At 36.2% G+C, this 20,227-nt stretch overlaps 2 protein-coding genes across 13 annotated transcripts in view; one reads left to right on the forward strand and one right to left on the reverse strand.

Moving 5' to 3' along the window:
- The first annotated feature begins 427 nt into the window (after positions 1 to 427).
- On the forward strand, positions 428 to 11,462 carry LOC127062266 (uncharacterized). The gene is made up of 6 exons (XM_050990157.1): positions 428 to 567; positions 5,384 to 5,483; positions 8,001 to 8,231; positions 8,458 to 8,727; positions 9,549 to 9,642; positions 10,003 to 11,462. Exons 1-6 carry the CDS (start codon positions 557 to 559, stop codon positions 11,352 to 11,354), a joined length of 2,058 nt encoding a protein of 685 aa, XP_050846114.1. The 5' UTR covers positions 428 to 556; the 3' UTR covers positions 11,355 to 11,462.
- Positions 11,205 to 20,227, reverse strand: part of LOC127062261 (RB1-inducible coiled-coil protein 1) — a 45,281-nt gene continuing 36,258 nt past the window's right edge. For 10 of the 12 annotated variants that reach the window (XM_050990139.1, XM_050990144.1, XM_050990136.1 and 7 more), the window contains 4 exons: positions 19,061 to 19,801; positions 18,661 to 18,960; positions 17,769 to 18,578; positions 11,718 to 17,532 (listed from right to left, as the gene is read on the reverse strand). In XM_050990139.1, coding sequence (XP_050846096.1) covers positions 17,416 to 17,532; positions 17,769 to 18,578; positions 18,661 to 18,960; positions 19,061 to 19,801 — 1,968 coding nt within the window. In that variant the 3' untranslated portion in view covers positions 11,718 to 17,415. Of the gene's footprint in view, positions 11,351 to 11,717; positions 17,533 to 17,768; positions 18,579 to 18,660; positions 18,961 to 19,060; positions 19,802 to 20,227 lie in introns of those variants that run through there. The other 2 variants (XM_050990141.1, XM_050990142.1) reach the window with 2 other exon arrangements.

The raw sequence follows: 20,227 nt of genomic DNA on the forward strand, positions 1-20,227 counted from the left end.
GGAGCTTCGAGTTTACTCGTCAGAGAAGGGCAACCGAGGTGGATTCTCGAGGAGCCCGGTACAACGTGCTGTCTCCAGCCTAGGCCGTTTCAACTATGCGAAGACGCATTCAGTTCACGCGGTGACTTCGTATCGCATGCATCGATAGATATATATATATATACATATATATATATGTATATATATATGTGTATATATATATATATATATATATATATATAAGCATATTTATAGTAAACGAGGAGATCGAAAAAGTTAAAAAGAACATAGTATCTTTCTTCGAAAGAGACTACAACCCTCGGCGATTTATGATTTCTCCGATTGTGTAGATATTCTGTGATATATCGGTAATAATATACGCGGGTGTAGTTTAGAAAATTCGATCTCGTAGAAAAACGTGATTTATTTTCTTTTTGGTTTATTAGTCAGTGAAGTGCCCTTTGGCCGTAGTACGAGCAACTTTCGAACGATACCTTTCATCTCGAAGACCGACCAGACGATCCGATTAAAATTCTGTCATTTTCTGTGAGACATCATTTACGAAGCGACATCGATTATGGTAGTATTGTAAGTATCGCAAAGTGCAATCCATTGACTATATAGTACTTACTTACGTTTCTTTCTTAAGAACGAATTCATTTCTATTTTAATTACGCTACGTCTAAGTCTAATGTTATTTGACAAAACGTTACTCGATATCAGCTAAATCTTTTCAATTTCGATCACAAGAAATTAATTATTTCGCTGCTTATCCAATAACGATACTTATTCGAGCTCTATATGGTAAAAATCGATGACTTTAGAGCAGATGTCAACCATTGTCAGCATCGATTTCTTTTCGCGAGAGAAGAGAGAATTTCCATGGTATCTAATCAGTGGGCGTACTACGGGTTTCCCATTGGTGTGTGGGCGTTATCACGATACCCGATTGGTCGGTCGGTTTTCTATAGCAAACTTCCTATGTGCATGCGCATGGACTTATCCTTCGTGGAACTTTATTAATTTCGAGATTGCGTATACATACGCTCGATAACGTTCGTCGTTTTAATTTTAATTAAGTATACTTCGATTAAAATCAAGTTCCATTTAATATTCCTTTTTATGGTTCCTAAGGAACATTTTCAAATATTATCTATATAAAATTGTATCATTGTTATTCTAATAAAAATTCGTGCTAGATATTTCGATCGTTCGACGCACTGATTTTTACGATTGTATCGAATACGACAATATCATCTTTCTTAAATAATATTTAAAAGAAAAAATCGAATGAGATTTTTCGTAAAGACGTCCTTCGTTAATTCGTTAAAAATCCCGATTACGGATATACTTAAGTCCCACCATTGATCACGACCCAACACCCCGAAGACAGATTAAATGAATGTCCGCGGGTAAGACGATCCTCTTTTATCTCGAATCTCGAGAGTCTTTCTTTCTCTTTCTCTCTTTCTCTCCATGCCCTCTAAAAAGACGAACTCTTCGAGCCTACGATTCACCTCTCACGTCATTCGAACCCTTTTATAACGATTTAATACGACATCCGAATTGAACCCGACGATTCACGTGTACTAATTCGTATGTATCGAATGAATCACGAAATAACGCATAATACTTTAGAAAATGTTTATCCAATCGATTTCTTAGAAAGGAACAAATATCGCAACAATTTATCAGAATTCAGTCAACAGATGACGTTATTTTTATCATAATTAAAATCCTCTAATGCATATGATTCTTAATTTCTCTTCAACCCGGTAAAGAAGAGATCGTATCGTTTAACATACGAGAGAGTAAGAGAGAGAGAGAGAGAGAGAGACGCAAGAAAGCATGAAGGATTAATTCGTTTATAATCACGAGATTAACTCACCGCGAATTAATTCACCGCTGGTGAGTTAATCTCGTGGAAAGATCCGAAAGGAGCGTTACTCCGACTAGGAGATTCTGCTACGGAGAATCCGAAGAAGAGAGACAGAGACAGAGACAGAGAGAAAGAGAGAAACAGAGAGAGAGTGACTGAGAGTGAAGAAAAAAAGGATGGATAGGAAGAAGGTAAAGAAAGGGTTAAAAGAAGGTAGAGAAAGGGAAAGAGATAAAGCAAAAGAGAGATACAGATAGAAAGAGAAATTTCTTTCCTTTTCATCGGTGCCTTTCGTGATATTTAATCGCCTCACCGCGTCTCGTATCTCCCTTAATATCTGAATGCACCCATACCAACAGGAACCAACAGTTCCTTCCTCCTTTTTTTTCCTTCTCTTCGAGTTCAGAATGAATTTAAGAATATTCACGCGCTGTTTTCACTCTTTTCTCTCTCACTCTCTCTCTCTCTCTTTTTCTCTGTTTCTCTCTGTCTCTCTTTCGGTATTCCTACGTCTTCGACTTCGGACAATCTCGGCGTAGCATCGTCCGCCGATGTATCATCTTACTCGGTGCTAAAGGCGATGACTTTATCGCCGATCCGGGCAATCATTCACCTAAGCAGACTCTTCTCTCTTTCTCCTTCCCTCTTTCCTACTTCGCGTCGACTTTCTCTCTTCCTCGCGTCGTTCCTCTCAAAGGTGTCGACGTAACGTATAGTAAACGCCCGCGTGTCTGACCCTCTCTCTCGTTCTCTTACTTTTTACACTCTTACTCTCGCTTTAGAATAATGGAACAATGAAAAAAAGGAGTGTGAAATTATCATCCTCCTTGACTTCTTCCATCCTGGAGAAATAAGAACAACCTAATCGAGAATGGAGGCCAGTAATGTGATCGTAATAATTAGGTATATCGACGTACACGTAAGTTACTTGAAAGAGAATGAACCGTGTGTATCGTGTAAATGATTACATTGTTAATTGTGTACTTAAACAGGTATAAGTATTTCATTGGAGTATATTATTGAGTTAATAATCAATTCGTTTAATACTGAATTATTCTAATTTCGTTTCTAATTTGAAGATATATTCATAGGTACGATTGAAAGAGTATCACCAATTGGAAATAAATGAATATACTATTTTATTGTAGTATGTATATAGATATTGAAAATTCTATCGGAACTTCTTTGAGACGAAAACATGGACCCGATGTGACCCGCTCGTTCATGAGAAGAGTAAAAATCTACTCTCGAGTAGGTGTACAAAGATCGTAAACGTCCGGATAACCGTGCGACTCGATAAAACCCACGGAAAATAAACGTAACGCGTAACTCATACGAATAATCTCGTCCTGTAGGTGTAGACGAGCGTGAAAAGCTAGCTTCGAACAACCTTTTTGCAAACGTATCTTCTTCTTTTCAAACGTTGAGATCGAGGGATGACCAAATGAAGAGAATCGAGAGAGACCGACTTTTGATTCGTTCTTAGTAATCGAATGATTGAAAAACTATTATTAAGAAGAAAAAAGAAAATCAGTAAACTAGTGAATTTATAATGCGATAAGTTCGAATAAATAAAATCTATATGCTGTGTACAGATATCGATAAATGAATCTCTCGTTTGAAAAATAAACAAAATCTATATGCTATGTAAAGATATGTATTTAAAGAAATAAATGAATCTCTCATTAAAAAATCGTATATCTAATTCGAAGTTTAGGATCGTACTCGCTTATTCCCGCTTATCGTCCGCCACATCTTATTTCGATCCTAAATTAAGAAATAGTCGGCTTTTCTTCCTGCCTGTAATCCTAGCCAGCAGGTTGAGCGCGTGGGCGTCTCACTACAATCTCTTCTATGTGTATTGCACTCGTGTCGTTGACACGTTACCTCGCTACGAATAACACTTTATCCATGTGAATCTCCATATAAATATATACACACATATACCTACATATACAGATATATACATATATATATATATCTACACGTACCATTTATATCCACAGTTAAGAAATTTTCTCAATCCGCGATAAATCGTTTCCCGAACGAATCTACAACATGATACGTTGATCCATTACTTATCAAATATAGTTAGAGCAGTATCAGCATCGTAGAAAAATCTATTAGGTATATCGACGTCTTTTGCTCCTCGTTTAGTAGTTTCATATCAGTAAGAAGTTCAACGAAAGAAGGATTCCGGAAAGAGAGGCTGCGAGCGTGCCCGTTGTCAGGCCACCCACGGGCTCCCATAAGTATGGCGGACAAGGTACTGCCAGGAACGTACCATAAATCGGGATTTTATCTCGAGGCTGCCGTGCTCTCCTGGCGAATGCCGCGTGATTGCGCAACACTAAATTGGTTCTCAGTTTCGATTCGACGAGATTCCGATTTCAGGGTCTTCAAGGTCGAGCTCTGTCGCACGACCACGACGATTTGTCTCGCGAATTCTTTTTTCCCTCCTCCACCTCCGCCTCCTCCTTCTTCTTCTTCTTCGCCATTTCTTCGTTCACCGCCTTCTCTTTCTCTTTTTCTTCTTCTTCTTCTTATTTCTACGAGCGTCTCTCTGATCAACGACGTTCCATCGTTACGGTCCTGATCTTTAAGAAGATAGAGATTGCAGGTGTCAACGCATCTTAATACTTATGTAGCACGAGTTAGTTCTCGTCTTTTGCATGTGTCACATCGCTCGCTACCTACGTGCATCAGATTTCTACTCCTACGATTGGAGAAACGAGCTCGTCTTGAAGAACCAAGGTCGAATTGTGAATACTTGCACGAAAAAAAAAATAGAATGTCGATTAAAGAGAGAGAGAGAGAGAGAGAGAGAGAGAATAAAGAATTATCTATTTCAAAACCGAAACAAACACCTAATCGATAAAACTTCGTTCTCGTATAACTTACGTTGATATATCTCGAACGCGTTAAAGTAAACGATGAAATTAGGATCGCTATTGTGAATGAAACTGCCCCATTGTAAACGTTCGTTTCTACTTTCAATGGGAATTTTTTTTATCGACGTAGCGAGGGCCATTCTGGGTTATTGCTTTTTATCGAATGATCTATGATTGTATATATCGCGGGTCATAGATCCGAAGAAAGACGAAGAAATTCTGATTCTTCGCACGCATCATACGACAAGGGCAAGCTTCCATTTACGTGTAAACCTGACGTTTACTGTCGCCCACCGTAGCGTCAATTAAATTTTGAATAACAACGTGTTAGATATATATACTCGCATAGCGTTCGACCGGTAGGCGTACCTCGTAGCCATTGTTGATTTTACCTTGACGTCTTCCCTTTTATCGACTAAAAGATTTTCAAAGGGAGAAATGATTTTACGGCGACGCAGAAAAAAACACGTATACGAATATACCAACGTCACCCGTAAATTCGTGAAAAAGAAAAAAAAAAGAAATATATATATATATAGAAAGAAAGAGAGAGAGAGAGAGAAAGTAGTATCGATAAAATAAACCTAAGCGATCTGAATTTACGATAATAATAAAATATTCAATGATATTTTAGGAGTCGCGTTGGTTCGCCGACGATGTCAGCGACTGTCGCCGGTAATCAACAACAACATCCTCATCAGGAATGGGATATCAATGACTCGAATGTTCCAAGGGTAATTATAACCTTTTCTTAATTAAATTTGTAGTCTTGCAAAATCGTTTAAATTTATAGAAAAAATATAATCTCATATATATCGTCGACGATCTTTTGCAGAACGTAAGCAGATAAAAATGGTTTTTAAATGATTTTTTAATTAACATCGACGGATTTAAATCCTTCGAGTTTCCTTTTATTTGATATCTTACTTGGATGTTTTTTATTGTTTATTATTACAATGACGGATAAATGCTTAAAACTACTATCTTTTTGATAGATTATTGTAATATATTATGGGTATTAAATAACCAATAGTTCGCTATTGTTAATAAGATTTATATATATACTCTCTATTTATGAATTTACTAGAGTTTTTTGAAACATAAACAATTTTTGAGACGATTATCATAAAATCTTCGATGTTGTATATTTCGCGAGCATTACTTTAAGATGAATAGTCAAAAACACAGTGCTGTATCTAATTAATTGCGGAATATGTAAATTTAAATTATATGTATAATAACAATTATTATATTCGAGTAAACAAAATATGAATAAACTCAGCAATCTATGTCTAGTAGAGCGAAAAATTGTCGTATCATTTTACGCGAAAAGAAAAAACATATATCGAAATAACGAATATAGGAAGATCTGAGAGAGCATGTGAACAGATGTGGTATAAATTTAGAAAGAATAAATAAATATTTAGAATTTAAAAAGAATTACGATAAATCAAAATGTGATAGATCTCGAAAAACTACTGTAAAAATGAACCGCCACCGCATTTATCATTTATCCAAAAAGAATCGTTTTCAGATTGTTGCTGATATTCGAAGAGGACAATGATTTGTTTAAAGTAATAAATGATTTGAATATTAGCATAAGAACCGTTCATAGACGTTTTCATGAATTTATGAATATATAGACGTTTCAGAAAAGACATTTGTGTCCTGAAAAAAAATACTCACAAATAAAAATTTGAAGCTGCAGATTGTTTTCGCATAAACAGTGAAAAATACGGGAAAATGCTATTTTCTGATGAGTCGAAGTTCAATAGGATGTTTTTTGACGAAATTCGATATGTTAAATGTGATAAGAATGAAGACTTTAATCTAGGATGTACCATAAAGGACACTCAAGTACGGTAATGACAATGTAACCATAAGAAAATTGTTCTCGCGAAATGGTTTAGGACCAATTTGAAAAATTAATGGCATTGTGAAGAAATTTCAATATCTGGAGATTATAAAAAAAAATTATGATACCTTATATACGTGAATATATGATAAACAATTTCATCTTCCAACAGAACCATCATGGAAAATATACGACAAAAATTGTGAAGCGATACTTTACGAAAGAAAATATTATGGTCTTTAAAATCACCGAATTCGAATCTTAATTTAATAGACTGGATTTTAATTCGATTTTTGAAACATCGTTAAAAGAATTATGCAGAGGTATAAATCAACAAATTTGAATGACCGTATACTGCAATTTGAACAGAGTGAAGCGACATTTCAACGGAACAATGTGTAAAGTTATTCGACTCGATATTACAAAGAGTGCTGCAGTCATTAAAAATAATAATTATTGCACCAAATATAAGATTGTTAGATTATTCATCAACCCTGGTTTTATAATGGTTTACGCCAACAATGAAGAATAGAATTCTTAAACGATTTTAATGAACAAGGCGTCATTTTAAAGAAGAATGTTTAATCTAGGATCTCGCTTTTTCAAATTTTTGAAAAATTAATTTTTCTAAAATTATTTTCTTTCGTATTAAAAAATGATGATTTTCGAGAATAGTTTACGCATAAAAGTAAAGTTCTTTGGAAAATTTGTAAAAACGGAATCCTATATTAAACCTTCGTTTTTAGAATGAGATCTTGTTCATCAAAATCGATGAAGAATTATGATTTTTCTCATGATTGGTATCTAAAACAGTGTTCCATGTTTGCGTTTGTAGTTCATATTTTATCCATAACTATCGTTGTAGTCCACACGCTTCGAGCAAAAGATGATGAACAGCCTTAACACAAATACCTTTTTCATACGCAGCTTAAATTAATACCTACAGCAAATATAGCATCGAAGCTTTCATGCTCATCATCTCAAGGACTGTTTATGTTTTGAATGAGTCTAGAGTATTAGTACATAAAGCGTGCATGTGCGTATAGATTATAACGATTGTAAATCATTAGGATTTAATAAGATAATAATTATCTATCAAAAGAACAGTCATCTTAAAATAATGTCCACAGAAAATACAGTATCAAAGATTTTATGTTCATCGTCTTAAAAATTGTTTATATATTAAAAGACTCGATATTATTCGTAGATAGAGCATAAGTGTATGTATAAATTAATTACCATTGGTTACTTAGCATCTAACGATATAGTACAATTATCTATCGTTATCTAAAAATCGTCTGAAACTTTTGTCCGCCACTGTACTTTCGAATATTTACTTCAAACGAACTTCGAAGATATGTAAGAGTATAAATCAATGACACGGATTCCGCTTTAGGTCGTGGAATACGATCCGTGGTGCGAATGGGCGGATGGCCACGTACGAAGGGTATATGGACCGGATTGCGAAGAAGCAAGAAGACATGCATCTGGCTGGGCTATGAGAAATACAAACAATCACAACGTCAGTATCCTTAAAAAGTCTTGCCTCGGAGTTTTGGTCTGCTCGCAGGAATGCATATTGCCTGGCGGTGGAAGGGTACATCTACGACCGGCGATTTGCGACAAGGTACGCAACCTTTTTGAGATCTCAACGATATATTTCCAAGCGAGAGCTAATAAATTAGTAGAGTGGAATGTTTTACGAACTTGCTTAAAGCTATGCGTCTTAAAGCGATTTTTCGTTATTACGGTGCTCAGATTTCGCAATCACGAATCAAAGGTTATAATGTTCTCTCTTGTATCGTTATAAAAATAAAGGATTAGTGAGAATTAAAAAGGAATTATATTTTCAGGCTAGAAAGAAGCAACAAGGTAAACCCTGCCCAAACAGACAATGCACTGGCCGCTTAGAAATTTTGTCCTGCCGCGGCCATTGCGGTTATCCCGTTACTCATTTCTGGAGACACACCGAACACGCGATATTCTTCCAAGCTAAAGGACAACACGATCATCCACGACCAGAAGCGAAATCTACTTCCGAAGCTAGAAGAAGTGTAGGCGCTGGCAAGAGGGTCAGAGGATTAGCGGTTTTACTCGCAAGAGAGGCTGCTTTAGGTTCCAAGGTACGTTTTATTTTATTTTTTTTTTTTTCGATTAATTAACGATCTTCTGACTACGTCAGAAATATATATCTACACACGCTCAGATATAAAAGATTTCAAGTAGATAGGAAAGATTTTTATACACAAAAAAAGTCATTAACTATAGATCACAAGAACATAAACTATCATTTGCGAGATTTCAGATAGGAAATATTTTTATATACAAAAAAAATTCATTGACTAAATCCAGATTGGTCGCAAGAATATAAATTATCATTTGCGAGATTTCAGATAGTTAGGAAAGATTTCTATATACAACAAAATTCATTATATTTGTAATTGTCTCAAATTACAATGTAAAATATATAAAAATTTCTATCTGTTCGCACATACTCATATATTATGTGTCATATATTTACTTAAGTAAATATATTCTGATTAAATAAATATTTTTGAAATATATTCTATCGCATTCTTGAAACTATGTGCATCATCTGATAGCTAACGTTCGAAAAAATTTTCGCTATACACTTCCGATAATAGTCTTTTAAACGTTCTTTTTACACGTATTATATATACATCAATTCCGTATAATATTTGCAAGTTAGCATTTTCTAGGATATTACTTTTAATATTTAATTAGAAACTATTAACTATTTTAATTATATTATTATTTAATTATACTATTATTATTTAATTAGAAATTTGCTTTTCAAAGTAAAGAAAAATCGAAATTGAATAAATTTACCTGAATAAATAAATCTACTGGTCCTACTATTTCCTTGTTGTTCTAGAAACACCTTCTCCGATTATTCGTCAATAATCGTTTCTCTATTTTGCAGTTAATGTCACTAAGAGGAACGAAAAGAACAAATACTGATCCAGTTGAACAACCTCCAAGAACTACAGCACCACCGCCATTAATCTCAGACAAAGGTGTGGAATATATACGACAACTAATAATTGATTTTTTTACGCACGATGAACTATATTCGTTAATGATATTAAATTACCACACTACTCGCTTCAAATCAAACTAAAATTAACTAAAACGCCGGACTGTTTTCCCGTAAAATTATGTACATGTAGCGCGAACGAAGTGAACGCAAATTTGAATGTTCCTACGATCTTTAGCTACTAAAATCGACCACATGGCGACGTTACCATCGCAACATGGCCGACATTGCTGTCATTATTATTGGTCGATTAGAATTTAAGCGCGAATTTAATCGTATTCGTAAAAATTACTCGTCAAATTTATAAGTAATATAATTGATATTGTTTCTATTCTTTTAGGATATTCCTGTTCCTGTCCCCCATTCGAATGCATGTGTGCCATGCAAACAAATTCATCGTATCAGCATCAACATCACCAAACTACGATTTATAATCAGCAACAACCATCGAATGAATCATACTGGTTACCTGATACGATACCGATACAAGATAATACAGTAGGTTATTGCCTGCCAAATCAAATACCGCAGGAAGCATCCTATCCAGAATTTCCAACGTTTAGCAGCGATCTCTTCCAACCGGAAGAAATCTTCCAACTAGACCAACCGCTACGACCAGACTTTCCAACAAATTCTCAAGACATAGCAAGATCACCGCCGACTCTACTCGACTTGGGAAGTGGTACTATCAAATACGAAGTCAAGCAGCACAATCAAGAACAAACATACTGGAACCAATTTTTGAGCGAAGATTCTAGCAGCAGTCATCTTAGCATTCCTCAAGACGAGAGACTTCAATTTCCTGCTTTTGACACAGTCAAGGATACAGGGTTCGCTTCAAGGAAACCATTGAATCAATATATTTCCGAAAAAAATCAAAATCATCCTCTCGAGGATAATTTAAACTTCCAAGGATATGATCGAACGCAAACTCCGAAACCTTTTACAAACGATCGTATTATAAAGAACGATCAGGATCATCAGCCCTATTGGAATCAGTCTCATCTGGACGAGCGACTTCATTTCCCTGGTTTCGATTCACATAAAGAAAATATTTTGTCGTCCAGAAGAGACATAGATTGTTTCAAAGACTGTCAGAGCAATATGATCGACAGATCAAATTATGGAAATTATCAAAGACCGAAGAACGACATGGCTCTGACTGATCCTAATCGTTCAGAACGCAGTCCGGTTTCTGAAAACAGAAATCCGTATTCGTTCGACGGCTATCAAGTATTTGAGGACTCGAACTCAAAAAATCATCAATCGATCGTTCGACCATCTCATCCGAGATCGAATCACATCGGTCTTGACGAAAGATCTCAAAACGTTTATGGAACGCACGAGATGAATCCTGAAGTCACCGAAAGACTTTTTCCTGAAGCTTCGTCCATCGAGCCAACCGTACAACCTCAAAATAGCCCCGAACATTTCTTCTACTCCACCAACGATCGTTGTCATTACACGTGCGAAGTTCTTGATAACAGATTGCCTCAGATGACGATGACAAATGCAGCTCCTGTTCATCATCCTGTAGTTAATGGTTACAGTGACGTCGCTGATATCGATCTCCCACCTTTCGTAGACTATACTCTAGTTGGGATGCTGTGCAGTTCTACAGAGGAGGATACAACGACAAGTATGATGACTGGTTGTCCTTCGAATTCTCAAGCTTTCGTTCCTCATCACTAAAAAAAGAAAGAAAGAAAGAAAAGTAACACGTTCCTTCGTCCGACATATGAATTTGTATTGTAAATAAATATATTACGTTAGTTGCACCAAGAATAACTGTGCAATAGAGATTTAATCCCATTTAATCGGACATGATCACGTCGATAGGGTTAAAATATATATACGTATATATATTATTTTATATATATATATTTTTTAGCCCTACATATTTAGAAGTACATAATGTATATATTATAATATATGTATATTATATATATACAATGAACTTCGGGTTAAGAAAGGATAAAAAGGATAAGATTGAGTGAATAGCTCCTACACGAAAGTACTCGAGTTCTCTATATAACTTTGAAAAAAGTCACATCGTTTATTTGTAATTGTATTTATTCGTAACAGATACTCTCACGATCACAATTGTATGTATATTATGTAATATTATTGTATACCTATGGGTTACACTTTCTCGATTACATACGCAATATCTTTTTTTCACCTTATTTCTTTCTTCTTCTTCTTCTTATTTCTTTTTTTTCTTTTTGTTCTTTTAAATCTCTTTTATTCTCGATAATTAGCAAACGTAAAAGAGAGGATGCACGAACGAAACGGGTGCGAATCCGTCTACGCAAACAACGCACGTCAACCAACGAGAGAGGATATCCATGTAAATAATACATACATACATACACACATATATATATAACACTTTCTTTCTTTTGTAATATTTTGAAAAAGAACTGTCTGGAATTTAGAGTTAAAAAAATAATTAAATTAGTTATTTACCTGTCTGAGGTACAATCATATATATATATGTATGTATAAAAAAGGAGAGAAAAAGAAAGAATGAAAATAAAAATAAGAAAGACAAGTGAACAAAAGCTTTCTCTCGTTGATACGTTTCGTTATATCAGTTATGTTCGCGAATCAAGGCGAACAAGTTCATACTTTCAAGTTCTTTTAACGCGATATTGCCACAGCTCAGATCTAACGAATCGAATGTCCCATCAAAATGTTTTACTTAATTATGATCGATTGTCAAAAAAAAAAAAAATCAAGTAAATTAATAATAGATTAGTTCTACTCTCTATCTCTCATCGCTATCATATACCTTAGTCCGTCAGAGTTCATTTCTCACGGTGCTAAATAGAATTTAAAGAGAAAAGAAAATGAAAAAGAGAAAGAGAAAGAGACAGAGAAGGAAAAAGAGAAAGATAGATAGATAAATATATAGATAGATAAATAAAGAGAGAGAGAGAGAGTGAGAAAGAAGAAAGATAATTCAAAGAAAAGAAAAAAGAAAGAAATGGTTTTAGAAATTATTTCAATAGCAAATTCTTATCGAAACAGATCACAAACATGTAAAACGAACACACACATATTTACCTACATGTGTATATATATATATATACTTTTTTAGGCATCTAATGGTAAGTAAAAAAAAGAAATCTTAGTAGCTTAGGATCGCTAAAAAAAATAAGAGCGACACTCTGCTCTTTCTCCTCTTTTTCGAACGTTGACACTCACGATAAAAGAAAAAATCAAGATCGCAACGTTTTCTTCTCTCTTTTTTTTTTACTTCTCTTCTTATTTTTAATTTCTTTCGTTTAGAATCACGACGTTCCATATTCATACTTCTCGTTTTTCTATGTTTAAAAATTTTTCTAAATATATATCTATATCGTTTTTGTATGTGTGTTTGTCTGTGTATGCGTATGCCTGTGGCTTTTCTTAATGCCATTACAAAATATTTCTGAGATGTGGCTCCGAGACACGCTTCGCACCCATCCATGCAATTACATGTTTTTTTCTTTTTTTTTCTTTTTTTTTTTTTGTTAGGAAAGAAGGTTCACGAAACCATATTTTTTTTCTTTTCATATTTTATATTTTCTCGTTTCATCACGAATATCGTGTATTTAACGATAGGACAGTATCTTATTCCGACTTTATTATCTCCCGTTTCTCTTATTTTTTCTTTTTTTTTTTTTTGTTTAATGGTCCACAACGTTGAATGATCGCTCGTAACGTTTTTTTTTCTCGCTGATTGAACTTGATCGATCGGCCATCTTTTAATCAGGCACACGGATCGTTGTCTCTCTCTCGACATTTTAGGAAAAAAACAACTTATTTATTTCGCTACTATTATCGATAAGTAATGTACATGCACATACGTTGCAGGCACGTTGCTTGGATACGCGAATTTGTTAAACAGATACCTAATAAACCTCATAGCTCCAACGACGAGCTCGCGATCCAAGATCGAGCAAGAGAATAATGAAGCAGAATCACGAACGTCGGAAGGAACAGCGGAAAGAAATGATACGAACGTCAGTGAAATAATAAAAATAATAATAAAAAACGAACCAACGACTCCCGATCATTCCTAATTCTGCTCTCAACAAACGATATCGACCTATCTTGGAAGAACAAATGAAAAAAAGAAAAAGATTGTCTCTTTGATCCACGCTAAGATTCAATCTTTCCGATCGGATTGTTGAAAATGCAGGAGAAATCCGGGTTTATTCGTTTAGCGAGCGAACATCGATAATTAAAGGAAAGAAAAAATCCAAGATTCGACTGAAGGGGGGAGAGGGGAGGAGGTTCAGGGGCCGAGATGGATGTTTCTTAGGAGAAAAGTATGTCGAATGAAAATACATCGAGAAGAGACTACGTTGTTATTCAATAAGATTCATTCTCTTCGACATCGCTTTTCAAGAGTGCAGAGTCAATTAGAAATGAATTATTCAAAAATTAATCCACGATGGAAACGCAAAGCGCAACGGCGAGTGACCGTTTAACGACGCTGCGATTAAACGTTTGCCAAAGTGTTTGCGAACGTCCGAATGTTGATATAACGACAATACGAATGTATAACGTTAGATACGTCTAAGTAATCTTGTGGACCAGCTGAACGAACGAAAGTAATAACCTCGATTTGATATTCATCAATTGCAATCGTCGAAGTGCAATCCTCTTATCAAATTTACATACTCCTCGTTGATTTGATCAATAAATTTAGCAGCTTCAATTAATCCTTGGTTTGTCATCCTCTGTCTGTGTGATCTTTAAAAGAACACGATAAGAAGAATAGCAGACATTTAAAAATACGGTGTAGTTCAATAATCTATGCATACCTTTGAGACAAACGGAACAATTAAATATCTGCTCTTAGTTTTCCTTTTATTCGATTCGAGTCGCGAAACTTATCATACGCGTCGTCGCAGACGTTTGTAAGGATCTAAGCTAAATCAGCATCGATCTTCCTTCGTTCCTTAAAAATTACTTAGCCTTTAATAAACCTTAGCCCGTAGCAGCGAGTTAGATTCTTTCGAAAGTATTATTTAACATAGACGGAGACGGTGTATGAACGTGCGTGTCTGCGTATTTCTACTTGTTGGAGGGTTATTATCTCGATAATAAAAGCCGAGCGGTTGTTATTTTGCGTTGAACGGATCGAAAAAATTGGGCTAATAGGAACCGTAGGTCGCGCGCACGTGAATCAGCTATAGTTTATACGCTCTCGTGCAACATCGATATTAAATAGATTAAAAAAGGCCTCGAGATTCGAATAACCATCGGCCACGAGAATAAGAGAGGGAAGTATTCTTTTACCTATAACGTTCGTCGAGGAGACAGAGAGTGATAGAAACGGATAGAAAATGAATCGATGCGAGAGTGAAAATACGAGAGACGGACAGACAGAGAGAGGGGGAGAGATAGAGAGAGAAAATGTCCTCTTACTCCTCAACGAAATTCATACTAAATTCCTGCTATGCGTACATCTGCATATTCGTGCGCGAGCACGAATATAAGAATAATTCTTTTTCTTGACAAGTCGAGAGAGCAATTAAGAACTACCAATGCGCTAAAATCGAAGCAGGCGAGTCATTTTCTCGATAAATTCGAGTTACAACCTACCGAGCGTCTTTATCTTACATACGTTAGCACATTTTACAAACATATTTTTTCTTTCAATGTTTGCTGCGATTAAAGATCCTCGCTTTACGAAGGACATTTCCGATCTTCGTATGCGTTTAACACTTCCACGTTTAAAGAAAAAAAAAGAAAAATTGAAAGAGAGAAAAAAAGAAAGAAAAGAATTCATTTTACTTTCGTTTCTTTCTTTCTAAGGAAAGAACAACAACGACATGCGAACGATCAAATATGTCGTTTTTGTCGGCGATTGGAATTAACGTTAATTAATAACAGTAAGTAAGTAGAAGTGAAAATGTCGAGCCTAACGATCACAGCTACTGCAACGATACTACGAAGAATATCTTTGACGGTACGCGAAAAAATGATAGAATCGACGGCAGGTAAGTAACGATAGGGCTATGATCAAAAAGGATGAGTTGCGAAGCGAAATCCCGGTTCTTTCTTTCTAAGAGACTAAAACTTCATTTTGCAATAATTTTTTTTCCTTTTTCATTATTATTATTATTATTAATATTAATATTATTATTATTACTATTATTATTAATATTATTATTATTATCATTTATCATTATCATCGTTATCATCATCGTCGTCATCATGATCATCGTCATCATTATCATCATCTCATCGTCATCATCGTCATCGTCGTCATCATCATCATCATCATTATCATCATCATCATAATCATCGTCGTCATAATCTTTATCTTTATATACGTAAGTGACCTCGATCGCGTGGACACCGATCAGATTAATAGAAAAAAATATACGCAAGTGTATGTGTGTATATATATTTATAAAATTCATTCTACGCACAATTTTGTTTCTTCGTAATCTTTTTTCTTTTTTTTTTTTTATTTTCTTTTTCTCCTTTATGCTCGTTATCAGATAAACCCAAAATTACAAACCCGCGTTTTATTAAGCTAAATTGTATTCAAGATTTTTTCTTCTCTCAGATAAACTTGAGAAGAGTACGAGCTTGCTGCGAGACAAAGTCTACAAGAACGCTTCGCGATATCTTTTCTTTTCTTTTCTTTTCTATTTTCTTTTCTTTTCTTCAAAAGAAATTAGCAAAACCCTCCGTGGGAAAAGTTCGCGAAGCAGGCCGGTTATCGAAAGAGGTCGAGGAAAAAAAACGACTAACACGTTCCCTACTCGTAAGAGTTACGAAAATCTTGCGGGAATAGATTACGAAATTGCACAGTAACATTCACGAGAGGATAATTCATTTTACAAAATCTTTAGTTGTCGTCTCTTAGGACCTACTACGATATCTCATATGCAAATATTGCACGCTTCGTACAACGGTATGTATATATGTATATGGATACATATATAAATACATACATACATACGTACACAGATCCATACGCACACACACATATATATATATGTGTACGCACGAACATATATACGTATATATTATGTAATGCGAATATGTATATAATATAAACTATATATACAAAATGTTTTCTTTGTAAAACTTACAACTACGCTTCCACACGGTGCAAAGGTAATTAATTGTTCGAACGCGGAAGTTTCAAAGCGAAATTACGAAAACTAAAAACTCTCGCTTCATTTCTCTCCGCATAGGTTTCGCTAAAGTTTTAAACCCTAATGAACTTTCTTACGCGCGATCGTCCTATCGTCAAATTGCAGAAGTCATCGATGACATTCGTTAAGTGTTCGTGCTTTCTTGTTATGCTCACGTGGAGAGAAAAAGAAAAGGGAAGAGAGAGAAAAAAGAGAAAGAAAGACAGAAAAAAGAAATCAATACGGACAGAGAGAGAATCGTAAATGTCGTCACGTTTCACAGCTAACCACCACAGCATTCGGCAATTATGTTTCACTCATTAAAAATTATTTATATCACAATGAAACGCCAGCGCATCCGTTCACATATTTTCAATATCACATCTCACTTATTCTTGCATATATTTTTAATTTCATCGACAATGAGGATGCATCTTGAAGAGGCTCTGGCAAATTTGAACCTTGATTCGAGTTCTCCAGACGGTTCGAGATATTTTCTCTCGTTTTCACTCGTAAAACAAGTAACGCACCACATCGGTTATATATCCATGACCACAGTGCGCTGCTAAAAGCTGAGGACCGACGGACGTATCGAGTAGAAATTACTCCCCGTCGCCTTTCGCCATCTGAGATTTCGTTTTCTCAACGACGTCTTCCACTGGCTTTATGCGCACTTGGTAGAACTTAGTGCCTTGGGAGACGCGGTATCGATTCGTCGACTAAAAAAGGTAATTCCCCATTTTTATGTCATTCGTACAAGGTTCAATAAAAGATTAATAAGTACTAGACGAAACGGATACTATACGAGAGAGAAAAAAAAAGAAAAAGAAAAGGAAAGTATACGCACTCGGTATAATAACAAATACCAAATAAAAGGATTGAGAATCGTGCGAATCAATGCGCAATAATAACAGCAAATAAAAGTCACTAACGATGGAATAGAGAAAGATTTTACCTTCCTTGCTATGCAGTACTCCTTATTGATAACCTCGACGATAGCTTCGTATATCTTGGGAGCCCCGTCGGCAGTAAATCCTAAGGACTCCACGCAATCCGAATTTACAAAATAAAGGGTCGAGGATTCCTGAAGCAAGGCGTAACTCCAATGAATCGGATCCCAAACAACGAGGACCATGTCGCCGGGATTGCACGTGGTTACCGTAATACGACCCTGTTGAACCAATTTTGTAATGTTCTTTTTCTTCCAAAGGTGCGACAAGTGAAAGTAAGGTACGGCGCCATCCGGACTAGTCGCAGCATCGCGACTCGATGACGATCCAGAAACGATGGCAACGGAAGCGTTCATTTCCTTTTCGCGACCATCGGACGAAGAAGAGGACTCTGCGAAATCTCTTCTGCTTCGTTCCTTCACCAATTCGATTTCCAAGCGAACCTTGTCGGCCTCTAAAGCCTCGACTTTGGCGTCAGAAACTTCTTTACTCTCTTTAATCATCTTCAATTCGGCGGATAGTCTCTTATTGTCGTTTTCGAGAATCTCGAGTCTTCTCGATAAACGAGAACGATCGTCGTCCGCTTCCAATCGTACCTTTTTCGATTCCGAAGCCTCGACCTCGTCCTTGTCACTTTCCAAACTTTTCATGGCTTCTCCCAAATTGCTTTGACTCATATCCAAACGATCGTCACCGAATTCCTTTCGCGACGCCGATTCGATTATAAGGACTATGTTCTCTTTCTGATCCCGACTCTTTCTCTCGGAAGAGAGTTTCCCTTCGTGCCAACCTTTGTCGGTTTCCAAATTCTCTACCTACGCGTGGATTAGATCGCGGTGATTAATTAATTCGAGGTAAACGGATCTAAGGGAAATCGGTTTGAAACGATATCCATACCTTTTCATTGAGCGCCTCCCTAGACAAATTTTCACATTTGGTTAATCGTGTAATCGTATTTTTATACCATGTACATTCTTCCATAAGCGCAGCTTCCCTTATCCTGTACAACTCAATTTTCCTCTCCCTCTCTTGTACCACTTGCCTGGCCAATCGAAGTTCGTGGTCCAATTTGGCCACGCAATCGGCACGTTCTTTTTCAATCGCGGTACGGATAGCTGCTGATTTCTCGAGTTTCATATCTTCCTTCGCTTGCGCTAATATCGCCTCGTGATTAACAAGTTCGATAACGTCGGGCCGCTGAAAAAAAAAGAAAGAAGGAAAACGATAACGATAAAACTTGTCAAATAATACACGTATCCGATAAACGCGTTAACCGAGAGATTTGAAAGGAACTTACCTCTATCTTTTCCAAACTCGAATCGCTAGGACTCCTTTCCATTATACTAACCGCCGTTAACTTGAAACGGCTTCTAATAGCCTCTAACTCGGTCTTATACTCCAATTGCAACTTGTCCGTAGCCTCCTTCACCATCTTTTGTTGTTCCGTTCTAGCAGCTGCCAAATTCTCTTCGAGTTCTTTTATGCGTTTCTGACATTGGGTTAAGGAATTGGTCAAAGAAGCGATTTCCACAAACTTCTCGTCATTTACCTTCTCGACGGCTGTTTCCTTGTCGATACGAGCCTGTTCCAAGGTCTCATCCATTTGCCGGTGTAGACGAGATTGCAAATTCCTCATGTCAGCTTGCTCCGCATCCAATTTCTGACGCATTGTGCCGAGCAGACGTTCGTGCTCGGCCAACTCGGTTTCCTTTTCCAGTAGAGTCCTCTTCACGATACGGATCTCTTCGTCTCGGCTCTGTATCAGCTTCTTAACGTCACCCATTTCGAGCTCGTGATCTACGGTTAATTCTTGCTCGCGTTCTCGCAAACGACGGTCGCACTCGTTCGAGTACAACGTTAACGCCTCACGAATACGCTCTGTCAACTCCGCAAGACCACTGTTACCGAAATCCGATCGATCTCGTAAAACGACCAACTCTTTTCGGACGGAGGTCAAGGCTTCGCTCACGACCACTTTCATACTCCTTAGAATCGAACGCAATCTTTCCACTTCTTCGCGAGTATTGCCGAGGCTCTCCTGAAATAACGGACGTCATGGAAAATTCGATCAATATTTTTGTAATCATCCATTTTGCTTTCTTACGTAATGAATCATAATAATAACAGATTGAAAAAATGTGTGTGTGTGTGTGTGTAATAATTCTTTTGAGAAAAACATAACAGTTCTATTAATTCGTATTAATCAAGGATAGGATTCGTATTCGAGGAAAAAAGTCTAATGTTTTGATGTGTCAACAGGCAAAAATCCATTTGATACCGCTGATGGAGTTATTATTAGAACGAATCTCGTTCGTACGACAAGCTATCGTGTTTTTGACACGATATATGTATATATGTACGTATATACACACACATATATATATATATATCCAATGATCCATTGATTCATAACGCGAATCAGTGTTCCATTGCGCGTCACAAGTGTTCCACTGTATGGATCCAA

This window comes from Vespula vulgaris, chromosome 3 (assembly GCF_905475345.1).
Source record: "Vespula vulgaris chromosome 3, iyVesVulg1.1, whole genome shotgun sequence".
NCBI classification, from domain to species: Eukaryota; Metazoa; Arthropoda; class Insecta; order Hymenoptera; family Vespidae; genus Vespula; species Vespula vulgaris.

Bases quoted from the DNA above. Each gene is read 5' to 3' on its own strand.
- LOC127062266 (XM_050990157.1), top strand. The intron at 5,484-8,000 runs GTAATTATAACC...ATTCCGCTTTAG, and splicing joins ATGACTCGAATGTTCCAAGG to GTCGTGGAATACGATCCGTG. The intron at 8,728-9,548 runs GTACGTTTTATT...TCTATTTTGCAG, and splicing joins AGGCTGCTTTAGGTTCCAAG to TTAATGTCACTAAGAGGAAC.